The following is a 25232-nucleotide window of genomic DNA, read 5'->3' as shown; positions in this document are numbered from 1 at the left end:
GTGGGGCTAGAGCACCTCACCCAGTATCAAACCCTGCTGTTAAAAGCCGTAAAGGCAGGTATGAAGAAGTCAATTAATATGACCAAAGTGTCTAAAGTGCTGCAAGGTGCCACCGAGGCCCCAGAGCGTACTTAGAGCATCTTTTAGATGCCTATCGCCAGTACACCCCCCTCAACCCAGAGGCCCAAGAAGACGTAGACGAAAGAAGAAAAGAAAAAAACCCGGCAGAGGCAGAAGATTCTTAAAAAATAACCAGTGTGCCCAGTGTGGACAAGATGGACATTAGTGGCATGAATGCCCAAATAAAATAAATCAAATACACAAAGAAGAAAACCAAAGGGGCCAGAATGGGCGAAGAGGGAGACAGCTTGAGAGGGGCCGTGACATTGACTTCATGATTGACACTGGAGTGGCATCAAGAGCAAGCAAACGTTAGCCTTAAACAAGAAGTCCAAACACTGAGCAAAGTTCTTCAAGCCCAGCGTCGCTTTGTCTTAGAAAATAAGCCATTCCCATCACAGAAGTTCATCCTTTCCAACCAAGAGTTAAAGTATGAGTTAAAGAGAGAAAAATAACCCTTTAACTCCCAGATGGAGAAGACTGAAAACTGTCATACTTTCCACCCCCGCAGCTATGAAAGCAGCTAGAGTTAAACCCTGGATACATTGGACACGAGTCAAGAGAGCGAGAGGGGGAGAGTAAACTATGAACAAAAATCCTAAAAATCCTTTGAAAGGATTTCTTTCCTTTTCAAAAATCCTTTAAAAATCATGCTAAAAAAGCAGTAAAAAGACTCAGGCTAGACCTTACTGTAGACACACCGGGAGACTGTCCCCCTGCGTACGGTCAGACCTGCAACTGGAGAACTGAAGAAGGGGACTAGACCCTACTGCAGCTTGCCAGGTGAATAGCTGCCCGGCGTACGGTCAGATCCCAAAGAAGATCAAACATGCGTGTTGTAGTGTTAGTAGTGTTGCATTGTGTTTCCTTAATAAGGTGCAAAAAGGGGGGTCTGCCCCTGGAAAGAAAAGTTTGTCCCAGTGATTTGCTGATAATTACTAGCTTCACCTGGCTAACATCACGAGAGTAAAACATTTTTGTTTGCCAAGAGGTATACCTGCAAACAGGCTTATTAGCTCTTGCCTAATACCTGTCTGTAGACATCCTGGGAAAATTCAAAAAGATACCATGTTAAGAGTTTATGGTGTAAGTTTAACTTATTCCCAAAATGCTAATTGGGGCGTGGTTGCAAAGATCCTACCCCCTACAGAGTTCACTCTACGCACCCCCATCATTGCTGAAACAAATACTATGTGTGCACGAATGCTTGTCAAAAATTTTCCAGAAAATATAAAGCTATCCCTGGCCCCCTTCCACTGTAATAAAATTCAAAACATATCTTTTAATGATGCCCACATACTTTTGCCTCATGGATGGTTTTAGACATGTAGTTCCCGCACTTGGTCATTCATTCCTGCCAACTTGTCTAATAACCACCCATGTTGCCTCAGCCGCCAATTGAACTGGTGCCAATTCTTCCCCTGTAGCCCGAAAAAATCCGTCGACGGCAGCCTCGAGCACTCTAACTAACTAAAAATTGTAATAGTCATGTGCAGTTATATTCTGACTCAGAAAAATTGGCGTTAGCAATGTCACTGGTTGGGGTTCCAGGTTTAGCCTTGGCTAATAGTCTGGAGATCAACCGGTTAGCTTGCAGCTTAGCCAAAAGCATAAATGGCACTTCACGAGCATTGTCATTGTTAAATAAAGAGTTGCGTGATCTAAGAGGTGCAGTTCTAAAAAATAGAGCTGGTATAGATTACCTCTTCCTTCTTCATCATTTAAGTTGTGAGACACACCAAAAGCTCTGTTGTTTTAACAACTGATAATGGCAATGCTGTAAATGAACAGATCAACAAGCTGCACAATATAGTAGCTAACAAAACAATAAGACAAAACAATTAGCTAAATTAGTTAACCCCTTGGCTTCCAGATCTTAGCTGGTTTAAAGCATTGTTCATCCTAATTCTACCAGTGTTGTTCATAGAGATACTGTTATGTCTCTGCGTTCCTTGTCTTATGCGCTGTTTAACCAATCTGTTTTATGTCTCAGCTAATAAAACTGCTGCCCTCTACGCTCTAATAGCCCAACAAAAAGCTAAGTAATATGTATGTCACAAAAAGCTTTGTATAGTTATCAGAAATGCTATAATTGTAATGAAATTATGCATTTAAGGGGGGAATGTAGCAGCCATATCGGGGGTCAGACTAAGTAGCCTCATGCAGTCTCATGCTTCATGTTCTTGCTGAGCTCTTTCTCCCTTGAATATATTGTTGTAAGCTGACGAGACACAGGAATTCCTTATCTTGTCAAAGGTCATACAATTGTATATCTTGTTCTCTGCTGTTCTCTTCTGTTCTCTCCTTATCATGGCTACCCTATAACCCAGTTCTTGTATTATAAACAATAGTGCTAGGAGAAGAAATGTTGAGGACTGCAACCCCACACGGGAGGGAGAGGAGGAGCCGTTTCATATGTGTCACAATGTCTATAAAAACAATGTGCTAATGTATTTCAGGGCTTCTGACTCTTTGGAAATGATTCCAGCCTTAAGCCCGCGCGTTAAATAAAGAATCTCTTTTTCCTTCACTCCGTGGTCTCTCTGACTCTGGGTTCTGCAACAGTATGGCTGTGAGAGCTGGACTATACGGAAGGCTGAGCGCCGAAGAATTGATGCGTTCGAACTGTGGTGCTGGAGAAGACTCTTACGAGTGCCCTGGACTGCAAGGAGGTCAAATCAGTCCATCCTAAAGGAAATCAACCCTGACTGCTCATTGGAAGGACAGATGCTGAAGCTGAAGCTCAAATATTTTGGCCACCTAATGCAAAGAGAAAACTCCCTGGAAAAGACCCTGATGCTGGGAAAGATTGAAGGCAAAAGGAGAAGGGGACGGGAGAGGATGAGATGGCTAGATAGCATCACCGATGCAATGAATATGGACTTGAGCACGCTCCGGGAGAGAGCGGAGGACAGGAAGGCCTGGCGTGCTATGGTCCATGTGGTCACAAAGAGTCGGATACGACTTAACGACTGAACAACAACAAGATATACAGCCTTCAACTGAGATCCAAAAACAGTGCAGTGCACAGTAAGGCAGGGGTATTTCAACTGGATGTCTGAGGAAAATACAGGGGTGTTAAAATCTTTTTCAGCCACTCACTCACTCACAAACATTTTAGGTTTCCAAAATATGATACTCTATGGAAGCTTCAGCCTCTCAACTCAGCCCCCACGGACAGATCCCTTCTCATTTAAGCAGCCCCCTGGCACACGCCCTTAGCACCCCACATTAACCACTAGCCTTCCCTGAGCTCCTGCATTATGTCTCTCCCATCCCGCAACAGAAACGCCCACACCCCCAGCTGGATTGAAAACCCCCCCCACACACACACACACACACACACACCGTTCTCCCCTCCACCCAACTGATTTTCTCCAGTTTCCCTCCCTCCACCAGGGTTTGTTTGCCCAGGTCCATGCCGACCTTGTACCAAAAATGGTAGCTGGCAGAGCAGGTTGCATTTGGCAGTTCTGCTTTCTGTAGAAACTACTGTTCAAGAATTAACAGTGCGATCCAGTGAGTGTTTAGTTCGAATTAAATTTACAGAGATCTTGGGAAGGCAGCTAAGGCTGCAGTCCTAGGCACACTTACCTGGGAGAAAGCTCAACTGGCAAATGAACAGAGTGGGACTGACTTCTGGGTAAACGTGCGTAGCACTGTGTGATAAATCCCCAAAACTGGCACAAACCAACTCTAACACTGAACATTAATCATAGAATAGCTGAACAAGACCTCATCTTGCTTCTCATTTGCACCACCCATCTGCCTCTTTCTTTGCCATGTTCATCAAGATGTGAAACGTTTCCAGAAAAGGTCTCCAGCCCAACCCCTGCCCTGCCCTGCCCCCCGCACTGCAAAGCACAAAAGGGCACCAATCCGAAACACACTTACGGAGGGAGCTGCTGTGTTCCTGCTCTCCTTTCCTGCACCGGAATTGTGGGAGTGGGGACAGAGTGGTGTTCTAGCTGGCCCTGGCTGCTGGTACCGGGGTATCGGTTGGAGAACTGCCAAGAACAAGGTTAAGCATCAGGAGTTTGAAGAGTGATGCAGCAATGAGCCCCCCTCCCCCCCTCAAAAACAGACCTCAGTTAGAGGTATTAATTCAGCTTTGTGTGTGTTTTTCAATAAAAAGTGCAGAACAATGGAAGCATATTTTCAAGGGGAGGACAAGGGTCTAGGCCATTCACATCTCCACACGCTTACTTCCTAAAGGCACATCATAGCTGCATGGTGTGAGGAAAAAGAAGCACATACTCATGATGATGATGATAACAACAACACCAACAACAGCGTGTATCATCAAAAATTAAGTTTCAAACAGCTATGTAACTTTGGATTACAAATCACATTTAAACTGTAAGCTTCTAGGGGCAGAGACCTGACTTTGTTGCTGATGATTCTCTGTCAAGTACCACACATACGGTAAAAACCAAAGCCTGTGCATCTTCCGGAAGCAGCGGGAGCCACGTTTCATTCAGACTGCCTTTTGGTGACCAGCAACACGGGAAGATGAAGGAATGATCAGCACATTGTCACCAGCCCTGAGCCTCCGGGAGGACGCGGACTATTCGTCCATCCAGCAAGGGTGCAATCCTGCGCACGTCTGGGCAGCGAAACGTCCTACGACTCCAAGCGCTGCCATCGGGGCGGGGGGGGTCGTGCAACTGAGGCCACGCGGTGGGGGGGCTCCCCAGCCGGCCACGCTGGGCTCGCTACGGGGCCCGTTCCTCGCGGCGGGGGGAGAGCCGCTCTTCGTCCTCCGCCAGGCGAGGCTCTGCCCCGAGGCGCGTCCCCTCCCCGCCGCAGGACGTGGGGGGCTCCCTTCCCGGGGGGCCTCTTCCCTCCCCTCCCCTCCCCACCCCAACCAGCACGATTCCTGGCCGCCTTCTCCCCTCGCCCTGGACCCCACGGCGACCCCTCGCCTCTCGCCGAGGAACCCCACGAGGCCGACCCCACCCGGGGCTCACCGGACCCCTCACTCACCCCCAGGCCGGCGGGCAGAGGCGCGCGCCCTCCGCAGGGCCTCCCCGCCCCGGCGCTTCCGCCCTCGCGGCGCGCGGGGCGCTGGGACTTGCAGTTCACGGCTCCGGGCCCAGGCGAGGAGGCCGCGCTGGCCGCCCGCTCCTCCTCCGCTCGGACGCCGCGCCGCGGGAGGCTCCGGCCGAGGCGGCGGCGGCTGTGCGGGGCGCCCCCTCCCGGGGATGATGGGGCTTGCAGTCCCGCCGCGCCTGCGGAGCCGCCCGCCCCGCCCCGCCCCGCCCCGGGAAGCGCTGGCGGATAGTCCCGCCGCGCGGAGACACTCACGGGCTGGAGGGGCCGCGAGGCCATCGAGCCCACCCCTGCCAGCGCAGGAGGCCGATTCCCGGGCGCCTCTCGCCAGCCCCGGCCAGGGCCCGGCCCAGCCGGACTCCGGAGGCGCGCTGGGGAAGCCCTGCGGAGGCCCGCCTGGCCCCGCCTGGGCCCGGCGCAGACCAGCGCCCCACGGGCGCCGGAGCCGCCAGCCTCCGCGGGACCCAGCTTCCCGGCTCCTGGGCGGGGGACGGCGCCAAAGCCGGAGCGGAAAAGCCCGGGACAGACTCTGTATTGGTTTTTTAATGCCCCAGATAGCCGCGCGTGTAAGGAAACACTTGAGAACAACGTTTTAGGCCTAACACGCTTGCAATGTTGTCTCGCTACGAACCCCGTATCGCCCAGAACACGTCCGGAACAGAACGGCATGGCCCGGAGCGGCCACTTCCGAGAGAAACGGATCAACCGACAAAACAAATCAGGCACTGCGGTCCCGCGCCATGCAAGGCTCTGCAGGTTAATGGCAGCGCCTTGAAGCAAGTCCTGCTGTGCTTGTGGCGGGCCCTCACGTGCAGTGGAGATTCATATATAGATTTATTACTCTTTGTGCATTGTGCTTTCTTCTGTCTCCCCTTTAGTGCGCAGTCATAGGGATGACTTTAGTTTTCTTACCGTCTTATTGCAGATTATATCTATTGATACGTCCACTCTGTATTGATCTGCCAACATTATGATTATTTCTACTTGCTTCCATTGTACCTTTTGCATATGGTTCTATTTATTGCTGGTTGATATCTTGTAAATTATATTATTGTTCATCTGTTCTGTTGTGAGCTGCTTTGGGCACAATTTTGTGAGGATGATGATCAGTCTCTTCCAAGAATGTCCAGAGCTGGCTTGCAGCCACCCACTCAAAGACCTGGCCCGGGAATGGAGCATTTGCCACCAGCCTGAAATTATTGAGATTTGCCGGGTCTAGGCAGGATTTCTTCAGGAGTGGCCTCACCGCTGCCTCTTTCAGGCAGCCTGGGACCACTCCCTCTCGCAAAGAAGCACGAATCACCTCTCTGGCCCCACAGGCTATTCCCTCCCCGCCGGTTTTTAGGAGCCAAGAGGGGCGAGGATCCAGTACGGAGGTGGCTGCATGAACCTGTCCACGCACATGGTTAATGTTCTTGAGTTCTACCAACTGAAACTCATCCAGCAAAACTGGACAAGGCTGTACTCTGGATACCAAACCTGCTTCACCTGCTGGTACACTGGAGTCTAAGTCCCGGCGGATGCCAGAGATCTTATTTATTTATTTATTTATTTCATTTCATTTCATTTCTATACCGCCCAATAGCTGAAGCTCTCTTTTTTACCCTGGAAGTGACTAACAAATATATGGCAGCGGGCCGCAGATGGGTAAACATGCCAGTACAGCACAAAATACAATTAACACATGCAGGGACAAGACAGTAAACCACCCTGACGGAGAACAGGAGCAGACAGGTGCTCTTGCACTCCTGTCCTTCTCCTGGGCTTCCCAGGGACATTGGGGTGGCTATTGTGACCTATGTCCCAGTTCAGAGGTTATCTCAAAGTATATGACCAGTAGACAGGCAACCCTGAATTACCTGTTTAACTGCACATCAGATTCCTCCCAAAACCCAGATGCCATTCAGGGGTAAGACAAATTCTTCACCCTCAATATGGGCCATACATAAAGTTTATGTCCAGAAATCACTCTCGCAGACAAGATTTGTCCCTTGGGGGGGGTTTACTATAAAGTATCAGCATAAAAATGCGTCATACACGGCTGCACAGATTCAAACACATGATGTGTCCAACATCATCTTAAGTCAAGGCTTCTAAAGGCACAGCAAGAACAATTCTTCGTTTCAAGCTAGCATACACATTGGGGGTAGCTGATCCAAGAGGATACCTCCCAAGGTTGCATGATCAACGTCGACTTTGCACACCTTTCAGAATCTATAAAATGGGTTTAGTCTTTTTTTACTATATTCATGTATGTTTCCGTTATGCTACATTCTTAAGGATACATTACTATTTTTAAAATCACCTAAGCCTTAGCAATATCTGTTATTAAGATAAATGGCTAATACATACATATCAAACCATCCAGAATTCCCTGACATGTTACATGCGTGTGAGACAATTACTTCTCTGGCTTCAACCTGTCTTGTGAGGATGTGTTCTCAACACATATTGCTTCTATTTATGATCTGAGAAGATTTCTTTCTATTTTCATATCTGATGGAATTCTTGTTTTATTGAGAGCTGTGTGCAAATGGCCTCTCAATATTCTCTACCCTATTTGTGGGTAGAGAAACTTCACCAAATTTCTCCAGGGCAAGGAGAAATTCCCAACAGTTTCCCACAGGTAGGGCTCACCACTGACAGGGCTTGGCGAACAGCTTCTTTCCTTTTTCCTAAGGGGCTTTGGTTTTTCTCTGCTCCCACTGCAAGAGGCAACACCGCCAGGCCCACCCCCATTTTGCATCCACCACAGTGTGAGGGGGGGTGGGGGGGTGTTCTGTCCAGCTCCAGGGAAGAGGTGGAGCGAGTGCTGAGCCAAAATCTCTCCAAGCTCCTGGAAGTTTTCTTCCCCCGCGAAAAAAGGCTTCCATTGTTCTGCCCCATTCTCAGAGTGTTTTCGAAAAAAAAATGCTATATTTTTGAGTTCGTCCAATTACTGCGAGGCAGCCGAGGGTGCTGTTTTGTGTTCTCTTTCTTTTACGCATCTCTTCCTGGCTTTGCACTCTCCCGGGCTGCCTGCACTTCCTCCTCTGAAAAAAGCCTTGTAGCAGGAATTACATCATGACATCTTCCCCGGGGCTTGACCTGACGTATGGGAAGCCGAGGAGGCTGCAGGCTGCTGGAGGGACGAACGGAACGCCTGGGCACAGCGCTAGGCTCACCTCCTGCGGAAAGTAAGCACAGGAAACCCAAACCCAACCAAGCAGACTTCCTCCAAACTATTCTTCACCATTGAATTCCATTTTGAAAGCCATTTCTTTTCTATCACCTTGAGTAAGATGGGCTGAAAAACATGGGGGAATACTCTTTGGCACAGCACGATTTTCACTATTCATGCTGCTATAAATTCAATACGGGCAGTGACCCCACGGCGCCCACAGTCCAAAGCCAGGCACCGCTCGTCTGCAGAACTTTCCTATCAGCAGAGAGTTCCGATGAGCCAATCAGCAATTACTAAAGGTTTGGCACTGCTGTGTCTCATCCCAGAAGCCTCAAGGAAAAGACAATCATCACTCGTGAGCCAACAGACCAACTTGAGTGGCAGTGGGCTTTGGAAACTCGTGTCATCATCCAACATGTGGGGCGCAATCCCATCGGGATGGGCGGCCGCCTATCCAGCGCAGAGCAGGAGCAGCGCGGAGGGGATCGTCCCCTCTGCACTTCAGCCACCCTGCATTCGCAGCTAGGCAGCCATTCCAGCTTTCTAGCCGCGGGAAATCAGAGTGGGGGGGGGACACGCCGGATGAGGTATAGGAAACGTCGGAATGGCACTTCCACGCTCCCCATCCATCCCTGCCCCCAGGAACGCCCCGCTTTCGCCACTCCGCACTCCTCCTACGAGTGATGAGCATGGGGAGGGGGTGGACGTCGGTTCTCAGGGAACCGACCTATCCTGTGGCCGTCTAGCCATTAATATGCTAATTTACAACAGGGGTAAGGTGGTGCAAATAGGGAAGTGTACTGCTCATGGGCTCCTGGTCGACAGCTGGTTGGCCGCTCTGTGAACCACATGCTGGACTAAAAGGACCTTTGGTCTGATCCAGCAGGGCTCCTCTTGTGCTCTTAAGATTGGCCTGATTTGCCACACGCTGCTAACAGGATGTTGGACTAGGTGGGCGTCTGGTCTGATGCAGCACGGATCTTCTTATGTTATGAAGTTCCCAGAATCCTGCCTGGCGTTTCTTTGTTAACCCAGCTCTTCTCCTGATTTCCCTGTGTTTAACTTTAGAAAGCCTATTCAAATTACTTTGCATATTCACCCTGACTGGGCCCCGGGTTGTATCCCAGCCCCAATGTGAGCAGGATAGCTCCCACTATTGCTGAGCCCCTTTCCACACTCCATACATTTCCGTGTTCATTTACTTCTGTGTGGGTTTTTGGAAACATATGAAGGTTTCCTCTTTTGCTGAAGCTCTTTCTACAGTCCATATATTCATATGGGTTCTCCTGTGTGGGTTCTTTGATGTATATTAAGATGTCCAATATTGTTGAAGCGCTTTCCATACTCGTGGCATTACTACGGTTTCTCCCCTATATGGGTTCTTTGATGTTCAGCACGATATCCACTTCGACTGAAGCTCTTTCCACATTCTGTGCATTTATATGGCTTCTGCCCAGTGTGGGTTCTTTGATGTTCAGCAAGATTTCCACTTTGACTGAAGCTCTTTCCACATTCCATGCATTTATATGGCTTCTCTCCGCTGTGGGTTCTTTGATGCTGAGTAAGACCGCTACGATCACTGAAGCTCTTTCCACATTCCAAGCATTTATATGGCCTCTCACCAATATGGGTTCTTTGATGTTTAGTAAGATTTCCACTTACACTGAATCTCTTTCCACATTCCTTGCATGCATATGACTTCTCCTGGATCTGGATACTTAGATGTCTAGTAAGATTTCCACTATGACTGAAGCTCTTTCTACATTCCAGGCATTTACATGGCTTCTCCCCAGCGTGGAACTCCTTGCTGGAGAATCCACGGGGCAGAGCAATGATCCCCAAGCACCACCTTCCAGAGCCAGCCCGCCGAGGAGGAGCGAAACCACTGCACTGCAGGGCCTCCCGCTCCCAACTCAGAGGGTCGTCCCAGAAGGACACAGAGGTCGATGGTATCGAAAGCTGCTGAGGGATCACGGAGAATCAACAAGGTCCCAGTCCCCCCGTCTTTCTCCCGACATAGGTATTCACACAGGGCGACCAAGGCGGCTTCCGTGCCAAACCCAGCCTGAACCCCGACTGAAATGGATCGATATGGGGTGCTCCTGTGCTTGTAGGCGAATCCTGGAGGACCCTCACGAGGAATGGAGTGTTATATATATTGGTTACTATTTTTGCATTGTGCTTTATTCTCTCCCTTGTTTACTGCTCAGTCGCTGGGATTACTTTAGTTTATTTTTTAATGTCTGATTGTATATTGTATCTATTGATATTTCTATTCTGTAGTTATCTGCCAACAGTCTATTTAAATTACTTTGCCTATTCACCCTGACTGGGCCCCCTGAGTTGTATCCCAGCACCAATGGGAGCAGGATAGCTCCCGCTATTGCTGAGCCCCTTTCCACACTTCATACATTTCCGTATTTTTACTTCTGTGTGGCTTTTTGGATACATATAAAGGTTTTCTGTTCTGCTGAAGCTCTTTTTATAGTCCATCTATTTATATAGGTTGCCCTGTGTGGGATCTTTGATGTATATTAAGATGTCCAATATAGTTGTAACTCTTTCCATACTCGTGTCATTACTATGGTTTCTCCCCTATATGGGTTCTTTGATGTTTAGTGAGATTTCCACTATGACTGAAGCGCTTTCCACATTCCATGCATTTATATGGCTTCTCTCCAGTGTGGGTTCTTTGATGCTGGGTAAGACTGCTACCATCACTGAAGCTCTTCCCACATTCCATGCATTTATATGGCTTCTCTCCGGTGTGGGTTCTTTGATGCGGATTAAGACTTCCACTCTCACTGAAGCTCTTTCCACATTCCAGGCATTTATATGGCTTCTCCCCAGTGTGGGTTCTTTGGTGACTAGTAAGACTGCCACCATTACTGAAGCTCTTTCCACATTCCAGGCATGTATATGGTTTCTCCCCACTGTGGGTTCTTTGATGTTTAGTTCGGCTGCCACTCCGACTGAAGCTTTTTCCACATTCCATGCATGTATATGGCTTCTCCCCGGTGTGGCTTCTTTGGTGACAAGTAAGACTGCCACTCCGACTGAAACTCTTTCCGCATTCCAGACATGTATATGGCTTCTCCCCGGTGTGCGTTCGTTGATGTTGAGTAAGATTTCCACTTCCGCTGAAGGTCTTTCCACATTCCATGCAGTTATATGGCTTCTCACCAGTATGGGTTCTTTGATGTTGAGTGAGATTTCCACTATCACTGAAGCTCTTTCCACATTCCAGGCATTTATATGGCTTCTGCCCGGTGTGCGTTCGTTGATGTCTAGTAAGACTTAGACTTACACTGAAGCTCTTTCCACATTCCAGGCATTTATATGGCTTCTCTCCGGTGTGGGTTCTTTGATGTTCAGTAAGCCTTCCACTCTCATTGAAGCTCTTCCCACATTCCAGGCAGTTATATTGTTTCTCACCAGTATGGGTTCTTTGATGTTGAGTGAGATTTCCACTATCACTGAAGATCTTTCCACATTCCAGGCATTTATATGGCTTCTGCCCGGTGTGCGTTCGTTGATGTCTAGTAAGACTTAGAATTACATTGAAGCTCTTTCCACATTCCAGGCATGTATATGGCTTCTCTCCGGTGTGGGTTCTTTGATGTTGAGTAAGCCTTCTACTCTCAGTGAAGATCTTTCCACATTCCAGGCAGTTAGATGGCTTCTCCCCGGTCTGGGTTCTTTGATGTTCAGCAAGATTTCCCATTCGCCTGAAGCTCTTTCCACATTCCATGAATTTATATGGCTTCTGCCCACTGTGCGTTCTTTGATGTTCAGCAAGATGTCCACTTTGACTGAAGCTCTTTCCACATTCCAGGCATGTATATGGCTTCTCTCCGGTGTGGGTTCTTTGATATTTCGTAAGATTTCCACTATCACTGAAACTCTTTCCACGTTCCAGGCAGTTATATGGCTTCTCCCCAGTATGTCTTCTCTGATGTTTAGTAAGATGTCCACTTACACTGAAGCACTTTCCACATGCCTCGCATGCGTATGACTTCTCCCGATTGTGGATACTTAGATGTCTAGTAAGACTTCCACGATGACTGAAGCTCTTTCTACATTCCAGGCATTTATATGGCTTTTCCACAGCGTGGGTTCCTTGATGTTGAAGGACATTTCCTCGATCACTGAAACTCTTCCTACATTCCATGCCTTTATACGACTCCTCCCCACTGTGTATTCTCTGATTAGTAAGACTTCCACTGGCACATAGGGTCTTACATACCTTTGATGAAATAAAAAGTTGTATAGTGTAAGTACATTACACAAACCCCCCTCCAAAGAATCCCAGTGTCTATTTGAAAATGTTTCTAGGAACGTATGTAGGATCTTGCCACAACAGGTGTTGCACTGACTGTAAAATTTTACATCAAAAACATGATAGAAAGCACCAACAAACTGACGTTACTTTTGTAAAATGACAAAGTTGCATAGCAGAAGAACAACTCTCACAGACACATATGAAAAAACCCCGGTGACAATTCAAAAATGCTTCAAGGACCATATGCAGGATCTTAGCAGAACAGCTGTCAAAGTCCCCCTGAGGGCTGAGGAGCAGGTCTTAGCTTCCTAATCTCTAGTTTGAGCTTCACGGAATCAATTTTATACCACACATTCTCATGTATCAGTAAAAAGCATCAAGTTGAACAAGCATCTCGAAGAACAGTTTCCAACAAGGGATTCTTTAATTTTCACAAAATAACCCACAAAATAAGGTGGACATTGCTGACTGTTCTTTCTCTGCACTTTGCATTATAGTTCAAAACAAATATCTTGACATTTCCCCAATGTAGAACTAATGTCTTTGAACTATGAGGTATTTCTATTACTTGCACAGACTCCTTCCTGACTAAAGCAGGAGCGAACAGGCTGCTGGAATCAAGCAACTGTAAACCAGGTGAACTACCCCCACCTTTGTGTCTAATGTCCGTTACAGGTAACCTTCGGAGTAACTTACTGTCTACAGCCATGACATGAATTGCTTCCAGGTCTGCTTCCCTCTCCAGGTCACAAGACACAGACGTGTGTTTTCCTTTCTTTCTGTGGAATAGCGTACCTTAGCTTGGTGACCTCCAGATAAGGTGGACTATAACTACCGTGATTCCCCAGCAAGATGACTGGGGGGTTACGGGAGTTGTATCCAACACACCTGGAGGATGCTTGGCGGAGGAATGTTTCTGTAATACAACGATGGTATTGATTTCCACACGGTTACGCGAGGAGAAACAGGGCAGAGAAAGCACAACTACAGAGGGGCTGCGGCGTCGGGGGGGGGGGAGACCAAACTGAAAATAGCTGCCTGCTCTGTGCTTCCTATTTAATGTGGCTGCAGACATCAGTGTAGATGGTCACATACAAAGCTACCTATGGCCCAGGTAGAGATGTGAGGGCCTGGGGAAAGAAGGGAACATTCGGGGGGGGGGGGGACAAGTTTTTTTGCCTTTTTTCCCTCCCCAGGACCATTAAGACGAGGTGTGTATACATAGTTACCAGGCCTTTACTTCCCCCCACCCCCAGCCCTGATATCTACAAACTATGTCACAAGCTAGTGCAGCGGCAAATCCAGGAGTGCAGGGTGCCTCCGTGACACTCACAGCCGCGCCCCTTCTATGATTATCAACCTTGTGAGATATGCAGCCTTCAACTGGGATCCAAAAACAGTGGAGCGGATGGTAAGGCAGGGGTATTTCAACTGGATGTCTACAGGGGTGTTAAAATGTTTTTCAGCCACTCACTCACACACTCAAAAAACATTTTAGGTTTCCAAAATATGATACTCTATGGAAGCTTCACCCTCTCAACTCAGCCCCCACGGACAGATCCCATCTCATTTAAGCAGCCCCCTGGCACACGCCCTTCACGCCCCACATTACCCATTAGCCATCCCGCAACAGAAACGTCCACACACCCAGCTGGATTGAACCACACACACACACACACACACACACACACACCGTTCTCCCCTCCGCCCAACTGATCTCCTGTTTCCCTCCCTCCACCAGGTTTTGTTTGCCCACGCACATGCCGACCTTGTACCAAAAACGGTAGCTGACAGAGCAGGTTGCATTTGGCAGTTCTGCTTTCTGTAGAAACTACTGTTCAAGAATTAACGGTGCGATCCAATGGGTGTTTAGTTCGAATTAAATTTACAGAGATCTTGGGAAGGCAGCTGAGGCTGCAGTCGTAGGCACACTTACCTGGGAGAAAGCCCAACTGGCAAATGAACAGAGTGGGACTGACTTCTGGGTAAACGTGCGTAGCACTGTGTGATAAATCCCCAAAACTGGCACAAACCAACTCTAACAATGAACATTAATCATACAATAGCTGAACAAGACCTCATCTTGCTTCTCATTTGCACCACCCATCTGCCTCCCTCTTTGCCATGTTCATCAAGATGTGAAACATTTCCAGAAAAGGTCTCCAGCCCAACCCCTGCCCTGCCCTGCCCCCCGCACTGCAAAGCACAAAAGGGCACCAATCCGAAACACACTTACGGAGGGAGCTGCTGTATTGCTGTGTTCCTGCTCTCCTTTCCTGCACCGGAACTGTGGGAGTGGGACAGGATGGTGCTCTAGCTGGCCCTGGGGTATCGGTTGGAGAACTGCCAAGGCATCACGAATTTTACGGGTGATGCAGCAAGGAGCCCCCCTCCCCCCCCCCATAAACAGACCTCAGTTAGGGGTATTAATTCAGCTTTGTGTGTGTTTTTCAATAAAAAGTGCAGAACAATGGAAGCATATTTTCAAGGGGAGGACAAGGGTCTAGGCCATTCACATCTCCACACGCTTACTTCCTAAAGGCACATCATAGCTGCATGGTGTGAGGAAAAAGAAGCACATACTCATGATGATGATGATAACAACAACACCAACAACAGCGTGTATCATCAAAAATTAAGTTTCAAACAGCTATGTAACTTTGGATTACAAATCACATTTAAACTGTAAGCTTCTAGGGGCAGAGACCTGACTTTGTTGCTGATGATTCTCTGTCAAGTACCACACATACGGTAAAAACCAAAGCCTGTGCATCTTCCGGAAGCAGCGGGAGCCACGTTTCATTCAGACTGCCTTTTGGTGACCAGCAACACGGGAAGATGAAGGAATGATCAGCACATTGTCACCAGCCCTGAGCCTCCGGGAGGACGCGGACTATTCGTCCATCCAGCAAGGGTGCAATCCTGCGCACGTCTGGGCAGCGAAACGTCCTACGACTCCAAGCGCTGCCATCGGGGCGGGGGGGGTCGTGCAACTGAGGCCACGCGGTGGGGGGGCTCCCCAGCCGGCCACGCTGGGCTCGCTACGGGGCCCGTTCCTCGCGGCGGGGGGAGAGCCGCTCTTCGTCCTCCGCCAGGCGAGGCTCTGCCCCGAGGCGCGTCCCCTCCCCGCCGCAGGGCGTGGGGGGCTCCCTTCCCGGGGGGCCTCTTCCCTCCCCTCCCCTCCCCACCCCAACCAGCACGATTCCTGGCCGCCTTCTCCCCTCGCCCTGGACCCCACGGCGACCCCTCGCCTCTCGCCGAGGAACCCCACGAGGCCGACCCCACCCGGGGCTCACCGGACCCCTCACTCACCCCCAGGCCGGCGGGCAGAGGCGCGCGCCCTCCGCAGGGCCTCCCCGCCCCGGCGCTTCCGCCCTCGCGGCGCGCGGGGCGCTGGGACTTGCAGTTCACGGCTCCGGGCCCAGGCGAGGAGGCCGCGCTGGCCGCCCGCTCCTCCTCCGCTCGGACGCCGCGCCGCGGGAGGCTCCGGCCGAGGCGGCGGCGGCTGTGCGGGGCGCCCCCTCCCGGGGATGATGGGGCTTGCAGTCCCGCCGCGCCTGCGGAGCCGCCCGCCCCGCCCCGCCCCGCCCCGGGAAGCGCTGGCGGATAGTCCCGCCGCGCGGAGACACTCACGGGCTGGAGGGGCCGCGAGGCCATCGAGCCCACCCCTGCCAGCGCAGGAGGCCGATTCCCGGGCGCCTCTCGCCAGCCCCGGCCAGGGCCCGGCCCAGCCGGACTCCGGAGGCGCGCTGGGGAAGCCCTGCGGAGGCCCGCCTGGGCCCGGCGCAGACCAGCGCCCCACGGGCGCCGGAGCCGCCAGCCTCCGCGGGACCCAGCTTCCCGGCTCCTGGGCGGGGGACGGCGCCAAAGCCGGAGCGGAAAAGCCCGGGACAGACTCTGTATTGGTTTTTTAATGCCCCAGATAGCCGCGCGTGTAAGGAAACACTTGAGAACAACGTTTTAGGCCTAACACGCTTGCAATGTTGTCTCGCTACGAACCCCGTATCGCCCAGAACACGTCCGGAACAGAACGGCATGGCCCGGAGCGGCCACTTCCGAGAGAAACGGATCAACCGACAAAACAAATCAGGCACTGCGGTCCCGCGCCATGCAAGGCTCTGCAGGTTAATGGCAGCGCCTTGAAGCAAGTCCTGCTGTGCTTGTGGCGGGCCCTCACGTGCAGTGGAGATTCATATATAGATTTATTACTCTTTGTGCATTGTGCTTTCTTCTGTCTCCCCTTTAGTGCGCAGTCATAGGGATGACTTTAGTTTTCTTACCGTCTTATTGCAGATTATATCTATTGATACGTCCACTCTGTATTGATCTGCCAACATTATGATTATTTCTACTTGCTTCCATTGTACCTTTTGCATATGGTTCTATTTATTGCTGGTTGATATCTTGTAAATTATATTATTGTTCATCTGTTCTGTTGTGAGCTGCTTTGGGCACAATTTTGTGAGGATGATGATCAGTCTCTTCCAAGAATGTCCAGAGCTGGCTTGCAGCCACCCACTCAAGGACCTGGCCCGGGAATGGAGCATTTGCCACCAGCCTGAAATTATTGAGATTTGCCGGGTCTAGGCAGGATTTCTTCAGGAGTGGCCTCACCGCTGCCTCTTTCAGGCAGCCTGGGACCACTCCCTCTCGCAAGGAAGCACGAATCACCTCTCCGGCCCCACAGGCTATTCCCTCCCCGCCGGTTTTTAGGAGCCAAGAGGGGCGAGGATCCAGTACGGAGGTGGCTGCATGAACCTGTCCACGCACATGGTTAATGTTCTTGAGTTCTACCAACTGAAACTCATCCAGCAAAACTGGACAAGGCTGTACTCTGGATACCAAACCTGCTTCACCTGCTGGAACACTGGAGTCTAAGTCCCGGCGGATGCCAGAGATTTTACCCTGGAAGTGACTAACAAATATATGGCAGCGGGCCGCAGATGGGTAAACATGCCAGCACAGCACAAAATACAATTATCACACTGCAGGGACAAGACAGTAAACCACCCTGACGGAGAACAGGAGCAGACAGGTGCTCTTGCACTCCTGTCCTTCTTCCCAGGGACACTGGGGTGGCTATTGCGACCTATGTCCCAGTTCAGAGGTTATCTCAAAGTATATGACCAGTAGACAGGCAACCCTGAATTACCTGTTTAACTGCACATCAGATTCCTCCCAAAACCCAGATGCCATTCAGGGGTAAGGCAAATTCTTCACCCTCAATATGGGCCCCACATAAAGTTTATGTCCAGAAATCACTCTCTCAGACAAGATTTGTCCCTTGGGGGGTTTTTACTATAAAGTATCAGCATAAAAATGCGTCATACACGGCTGCACAGATTCAAACACATGATGTGTCCAACATCATCTTAAGTCAAGGCTTCTAAAGGCACAGCAAGAACAATTCTTCGTTTCAAGCTAGCATACACATTGGGGGTAGCTGATCCAAGAGGATACCTCCCAAGGTTGCATGATCAACGTCGACTTTGCACACCTTTCAGAATCTATAAAATGGGTTTAGTCTTTTTTTACTATATTCATGTATGTTTCCGTTATGCTACATTCTTAAGGATACATTACTATTTTTAAAATCACCTTAGCAATATCACTTATTAAGATAAATGGCTACTACATACATCTCAAACCATCCAGAATTCCCTGACATGTTACATGCGTGCGAGACAATTATTTCTCTGACTTCAACCTGTCTTGTGAGGATGTGTTCTCAACACATATTGCTTCCATTTATGATCTGAGAAGATTTCTATTTCCTTATCTGATGGAATTCTTGTTTTATTGAGAGCTGTGTGCAAATGGCCTCTCAATATTCTCTACCCTATTTGTGGGTAGAGAAACTTCACCAAATTTCTCCAGGGCAAGGAGAAATTCCCAACAGTTTCCCACAGGTAGGGCTCACCACTGACAGGGCTTGGCGAACAGCTTCTTTCCTTTTTCCTAAGGGGCTTTGGTTTTTCTCTGCTCCCACTGCAAGAGGCAACACCGCCAGGCCCACCCCCATTTTACATCCACCACAGTGTGAGGGGGGGTGTTCTGTCCAGCTCCAGGGAAGAGGTGGAGCGAGTGCTGAGCCAAAATCTCTCCAAGCTCCTGGAAGTTTTCTTCCCCCCTGAAAAAAGGCTTCCGTTGTTCTGCCCCATTCTCAGAGTGTTTTCGAAAAAAAACTTGCTATATTTTTGAGTTCGTCCAATTACTGCGAGGCAGCCGAGGGTGCTGTTTTGTGTTTTCTTTCTTTTACGCATCACTTCCTGGCTTTGCACTCTCCCGGGCTGCCTGCACTTCCTCCTCTGAAAAAAGCCTTGCAGCAGGAATTACATCATGACGTCTTCCCCGGGGCTTGACCTGACGTATGGGAAGCCGAGGAGGCTGCAGGCTGCTGGAGGGACGAACGGAACGCCTAGGCACAGCGCGAGGCTCACCTCCTGCGGAAAGTAAGCACAGGAAACCCAAACCCAACCAAGCAGACTTCCTCCAAACTATTCTTCACCATTGAATTCCATTTTGAAAGCCATTTCTTTTCTATCACCTTGAGTAAGACGGGCTGAAAAACATGGGGGAATACTCTTTGGCACAGCACGATTTTCACTATTCGTGCTGCTATAAATTCAATATGGGCAGTGACCCCATGGCGCCCGCAGTCCAAAGCCAGGCACCGCTCGTCTGCAGAACTTTCCTATCAGCAGAGAGTTCCGATGAGCCAATCAGCAATTACTAAAGGTTTGGCACTGCTGTGTCTCATCCCAGAAGCCTCAAGGAAAAGACAATCATCACTCGTGAGCCAACAGACCAACTTGAGTGGCAGTGGGCTTTGGAAACTCGTATCATCATCCAACATGTGGGGCGCAATCCCATCGGGATGGGCGGCCGCCTATCCAGGGCAGGAGCAGCGCGGAGGGGATCGTCCCCTCCGCACTTCAGCCACCCTGCATTCGCAGCTAGGCAGCCATTCCAGCTTTCTAGCCGCGGGAAATCGGAGTGGGGGGGGGACACGCCGGATGAGGTATAGGAAACGTCGGAATGGCACTTCCACGCTCCCCATCCATCCCTGCCCCCAGGAACGCCCCGCTTTCGCCACTCCGCACTCCTCCTACGAGTGATGAGCATGGGGAGGGGGTGGACGTCGGTTCTCAGGGAACCGACCTATCCTGTGGCCGTCTAGCCATTAATATGCTAATTTACAACAGGGGTAAGGTGGTGCAAATAGGGAAGTGTACTGCTCATGGGCTCCTGGTCGACAGCTGGTTGGCCGCTCTCTGAACCACATGCTGGACTAAAAGGACCTTTGGTCTGATCCAGCAGGGCTCCTCTTGTGCTCTTAAGATTGGCCTGATTTGCCACACGCTGCTAACAGGATGTTGGACTAGGTGGGCGTCTGGTCTGATGCAGAACGGATCTTCTTATGTTGTGAAGTTCCCAGAATCCTGCCTGGCGTTTCTTTGTTAACCCAGCTCTTCTCCTGATTTCCCTGTGTTTAACTTTAGAAAGCCTATTCAAATTACTTTGCATATTCACCCTGACTGGGCCCCAGCTTGTATCCCAGCCCCAATGTGAGCAGGATAGCTCCCACTATTGCTGAGCCCCTTTCCACACTCCATACATTTCCGTGTTCATTTACTTCTGTGTGGGTTTTTGGAAACATATGAAGGTTTCCTCTTTTGCTGAAGCTCTTTCTACAGTCCATATATTCATATGGGTTCTCCTGTGTGGGTTCTTTGATGTATATTAAGATGTCCAATATTGTTGAAGCGCTTTCCATACTCGTGGCATTACTACGGTTTCTCCCCTATATGGGTTCTTTGATGTTCAGCACGATATCCACTTCGACTGAAGCTCTTTCCACATTCCAGGCATTTATATGGCTTCTCTCCGGTGTGGGTTCTTTGGTGTTCAGCAAGATTTCCACTTTGACTGAAGTTCTTTTCACATGCCATGCATTTATATGGCTTCTCTCCGGTGTGGGTTCTTTGGTATTTAGTAAGACTGACACTGACACTGAAGCACTTTCCACATTCCAGGCATTTGCATGGTTTCTCTCCAGTGTGGGATTTTTGATGTTCAGCAAGATATCCACTTCGACTGAAGCTCCTTCCACATTCCATGCATTTATATGGCGTCTCCCCAGTGTGCGTTTTTTGATGTTCAGCACAATTTCCACTTTGACTGAAGCTCTTTCCACATTCCATGCATTTATATGGCTTCTCTCCGCTGTGGGTTCTTTGATGCTGAGTAAGACTGCTACGATCACTGAAGCTCTTTCCACATTCCAAGCATTTATAGGGCTTCTCCCCTGTGTGCGTTCTTTGATGTTTAATGAGATTTCCTCTATCACTGAAGCTCTTTCCACATTCCACGCATTTATATGGCTTCTCTCCGGTGTGGGTTCTCTGATGCAGAGTAAGACTCCCACTATCACTGAAGCTCTTTCCACATTCCAGACATTTATATGGCTTCTCCCCGGTGTGGGTTCTTTGATGTTTAATAAGACTGCCACTAACACTGAAGCTCTTTCCACATTCCATGCATTTATATGGCTTCTGTCCATTGTGGGTTCTTTGATGATGAGTAAGACTGCTACTATCACTAAAGCTCTTTCCACATTCCAGGCATTTATATGGCTTTTCTCCAGTGTGGGTTCTTTGATGTTTTATGAGATTACCTCTATCACTAAAGCTCTTTCCACATTCCACGCATTTATACGGCTTCTCTCCAGTGTGGGTTCTTTGATGTTTAATGAGATTTCCTCTATCACTGAACCTCTTTCCACATTCCATGCAGTTATATGGCTTCTCACCAGTATGGGTTCTTTGATGTTTAGTAAGATTTCCACTTACACTGAAGCTCTTTCCACATTCCATGCAGTGATGTGGCTTCTCACCAGTATGGGTTCTTTGATGCTGAGTAAGAAGTCCACTATCACTGAATCTCTTTCCGTATTCCATTTATTCATTTGGCTTCTCCCTAGTGTGAGTTCTTTGATGTTTAGTGAGACTTCCAGTGAAACTGAATATCTTTCCGCATTCCATGTATGTATATGGCTTCTCTCTGGTGTGGGTTCTTTGATGTTGAGTAAAACTTCCACTTACACTGAAGCACTTTCCACATTCCTTGCATGCATATGACTTCTCCCGGATCTGGATACTTAGATGTCTAGTAAGACTTCCACGATGACTGGAGCTCTTTCTACATTCCAGGCATTTACATGGCTTCTCCCCAGCACGGGTTCTTTGATGTTTAAGGAGATTTCCTCCATCACTGACGCTCTGTCTACATTCCAGGCATTTATACAACTCCTCCACAGTGTGTATTCTCCGATGATTAGTAAGACTTCCACTTGCACCTAGGCTCTTACGTACCTTGGACGAAATAAAAAGCAGTACACTGTAAGTACAGCACACAAACACCCTTCCAAAAAATCCCATTGTCTATTTGAAAATGTTTCTAGGAACGTATACTGACTGTAAAAGTTTCAATTAAAAACATGATAGAAAGCACCGACAAACTGACATTACTTTTGTCAAATGACAAAGTTGCATAGTAGAAGAACATCTCTCACACACACATACCAGAAAACCCCGGTGACAATTTAAAAATGCTTCAAGGACTCTATCCAGGATCTTACCGGAACAGCTGTTAAAGCTGACCCCCTAAAGCTTGAGGAGCAGGTCTTAGCTTCCTAATCTCTAGTTTGAGCTTCACAGTGTCAAATTTCTACCACACATTCTCATGTATCAGCAAAAATCCTCAACTGGAAAAAACATCTTGAAGAACAGTTTCCAACAAGGGATTCTTTAAATTTCACATAACCCAGAGGTAGAAATTGCGGACTGTTCTTTCTCTGCACTTTATACTTCAAAACAAATATCTTGACATTTCTCTAATGTAGAACTAATGTCTTTGAACTGCAAGGTCTTTCTGTCTTCTTCCGTAAAATTGTTTCTAACTATGACTGACACAGGCGCCTTCCTTATTAAAGCAGGAGCGAACAGGCTGCTGGAATCAAGCAACGGTAAACCCAGTGAACTAACCCCATATTTGTGTCTAATATCCGTTACGGGTGGGAAGATGTTGCCTGCAGTGGAAAAGGCCTTATTGGGAAGGCTTCTCACTGATGAATAGGCAGGGGCGCCACAGCGGCCATCGCTACATCCTGTGGTAGTGAGTTCCATAGTTTGTCTCTGCGCTGTGTGAAGAAGCCCTTCCTCTGATCTCTCCGGAATCTCCCACGGATCAGCTTCGTGGGGCGACCCCTGGTTCCGTCTCCCATAATTCGAGAACCTGGGGTTCTCTCTGTATGCAGCTTAATAAAATGAGATGGCCATTGGGCATGCTGGCTGGGAGTTATGGGAGTTGCAGTCCAACACACCTGGAGGGTAACAGATTGGGGAAGGACGATCGACATGTTGACATCCCAACTGTCTTTGTTGGAAACTCCAGATGCGCAGACCAACTCGACTATCCAGACCGTCCTGACGCCAGCGGCTGGCAGCGTTACGGGCCTTGGACACTAAAGACAGCACTTCTGCACATGATGCCTCATTCTACTATGGAACACATTGCCACGAAGGGTATCATGAAGGATGTGTCTATCAGTGGTCTTATAGGCCCCTATAATGAGCTATCAAATTACCCTGTGGTAATTCAGTTTCCTCCATGAAAAGAGTAAAAGCAGGAGGAGGAGCCATTAGCTCTGCTGGCTAGGGAAGGGGCCAGTGCCTGGAAAAGCGTCCTCGGGAAGCACTCTCGCTTTCCTTACTTCTGACCAGCGAGGAGAAAAAGGACAGCAAAATGGTCTCCCGCCAGGGAGGAGGCCATCTCTTCCCTGACCAAGGAGAGGAAGAAGCGGGACCCCCCCCCTCCCGCAGCCAGAAAACTCCTTCCCAGAATCGTCCCAGTTCAGCCTTCCTCAGCCTGGCGCCCTCCAGTTGCCTTGGATCGCAATTCCCAGCATCCCCAGGTGGAGGAAGGCTGAACCAGTTCATTCTGGGGAGAGAAATCAGCCGCCTGGAAGCGGCCAAGAGAATCCGCATGAAGGTGCAAGGAAGGCGGATGAAAGGCTTGTGGGGAGGAGGGGGCAGCTTCTGCCAGTCTGCCCCTCAACACGAAATGAAGGGGGCTCCGCTCAGAGAGGCAGGAAATGGCGGCAGGGAAGATATTTTCTCCCTCGGTCTCCCTCACAGATGGGGGAAACTTACATTTTTTGTGGTACTTAAGTCTCAGGGCGGAAAATAGCAGACATGAACCCTGGAGGATCCTGAATGCCCAGAGGGAAACTTACGCTTCAACCTCCCCACAGGAGGATCCTGAATGCCCAGAGGGAAACTTACGCTTCAACCTCCCCACAGGAGGATCCTGAACGCCCAGAGGGAAACAGGCTTCTACCTATGTTTTCCGGTGGGCATTCAGGATCCTCCCATGGGCAAAGGGAGCCATTGCCCTCTGTCTTACTTGCGGTCTTCCTAGAGACCGCTATAAGGAGCAGGATGTTGGACGAGATGAGCTCTCATCTGATCCAGCAAGGCTCTTCTCATGTTATTATACTCTCATTGTTACACAGATGACTAAGATGAGGCGACTCAGAATCATCAGCGAGAAGTAAGAGTTACTCTTCAGAGATGCAACACCCAACCCCCTTTCAGCTATCGCAAACATCGATCACTCTCAAGGGCTCGGAGTCACATATCTTGAACGTAGAGACAACTTAAAAGTGATTCCGAGAGGACTCTTAGAAACAGAGGCTGGGCTCCTTCGCATGGAGCTTTTATCCCGCGACTCAGATTGCTCCTTCACGGATGTTTGCGGACTCTTTACATGATGCATCCTGCATTGAGCAGGGGCTTGGACTCGAGGGTCTTACAGGCCCCTTCTAACCCTACTATTCTCTGATGCTATGACAACGTGATCATCCGAGGCATCTCCTGTACTAACGAGCTAAAAATTAGCCCATGCTAATTCAGTTTCCTCCGTGAAGAGTAAAAGCAGCGAGACGAGGAGTGAGATCAATGAACGATCGTGGAAGACTCAGATACGGGGAGGAGGAGGGGGAAGGCGGTGGGGGGAAACGAAGGACATGCAAAAGGGAGTCGTTCCGATCCCGCTTTTAAAACGGAAGCAGAAAGCCCTGTTCTAAATGTTGGATTTTAGGCTGGTGTAGAGATGCCCTTTGATAGCAAGGTTCCAGGGAACACTGAACAGGCTTCTTGTTTCTTTACTTAGTTTGCATCTTACTTTTCCAATACAACAAGTGCTCGAGGCAGCTAAAAACAAAACACAAGAGAACAATCGAACCTATAATTAAAACATTAAAAATCAATCAAAAACACATCAATAAAAAAAAACAGTCCCCTCACCCACCCGTTAAGCCCTCCCCCACCAAACAAGTCAACTTCAAAGAAAACGCCTTTGCCCAACGGCAGAAAGCCCACACCCCCACGTTCACCAGACGGGAGCGGCAGAAGTGCCCTTTTCTCCCGACCCCGCTCTTTCCCCCGGTGGCCGGGTGTGCCACAGAAGAAAGCATCGGCCTACAGCTGCCCTCCACCGGCATTCCGAAGGACAGCTCCGAGCCCGCTGGAGGCCCGGAGGCATGCACGGACA

General features: G+C 49.3%; 3 protein-coding genes and 1 pseudogene across 6 annotated transcripts in view; 1 reads left to right on the top strand and 3 right to left on the bottom strand.

Annotated features, from left to right (window-relative positions):
- LOC146356234 (uncharacterized) overlaps positions 1-25232 on the top strand; it is a 943348-nt gene that overhangs the window by 647247 nt on the left and 270869 nt on the right. The gene's annotated exons all lie outside the window — the stretch shown is intronic.
- LOC146356242 (uncharacterized) overlaps positions 1-25232 on the bottom strand; it is a 113074-nt gene that overhangs the window by 30653 nt on the left and 57189 nt on the right. For 2 of the 3 annotated variants that reach the window (XR_014787256.1, XM_084831230.1), the window contains exons 1-2: positions 5107-5157; positions 4015-4127 (exon numbers count right to left, since the gene is read on the bottom strand). Coding sequence is in view for 1 of the 3 variants with exons in the window: in XM_084831229.1 (XP_084687355.1) it covers positions 4015-4127 (113 nt within the window). In the remaining 2 variants the exon portion in view is untranslated. Of the gene's footprint in view, positions 1-4014; positions 4128-5106; positions 5158-25232 lie in introns of those variants that run through there. The other variant, XM_084831229.1, reaches the window with a different exon arrangement.
- Positions 9692-10315, bottom strand: LOC146356248 (uncharacterized; the record flags this gene model as incomplete). Its single annotated transcript, XM_084838651.1, has 1 exon — positions 9692-10315. A coding segment is annotated over one exon (624 nt), but the record flags the coding sequence as incomplete, so codon positions are not given.
- LOC146356247 (uncharacterized) lies at positions 10314-21991 on the bottom strand (annotated as a pseudogene). Its single transcript, XR_014787300.1, has 2 exons — positions 20338-21991; positions 10314-12358 (listed from the first exon to the last, which is right to left on the bottom strand). The product of XR_014787300.1 is annotated as an uncharacterized LOC146356247 (transcript).

The sequence above is a fragment of the Heloderma suspectum genome, chromosome 2 (assembly GCF_057233095.1).
Source record: "Heloderma suspectum isolate Gila_16-S chromosome 2, 16-S_ref, whole genome shotgun sequence".
In the NCBI taxonomy this organism is placed as follows: Eukaryota; Metazoa; Chordata; class Lepidosauria; order Squamata; family Helodermatidae; genus Heloderma; species Heloderma suspectum.
This window is presented reverse-complemented; position numbering and strand designations above follow the sequence as displayed.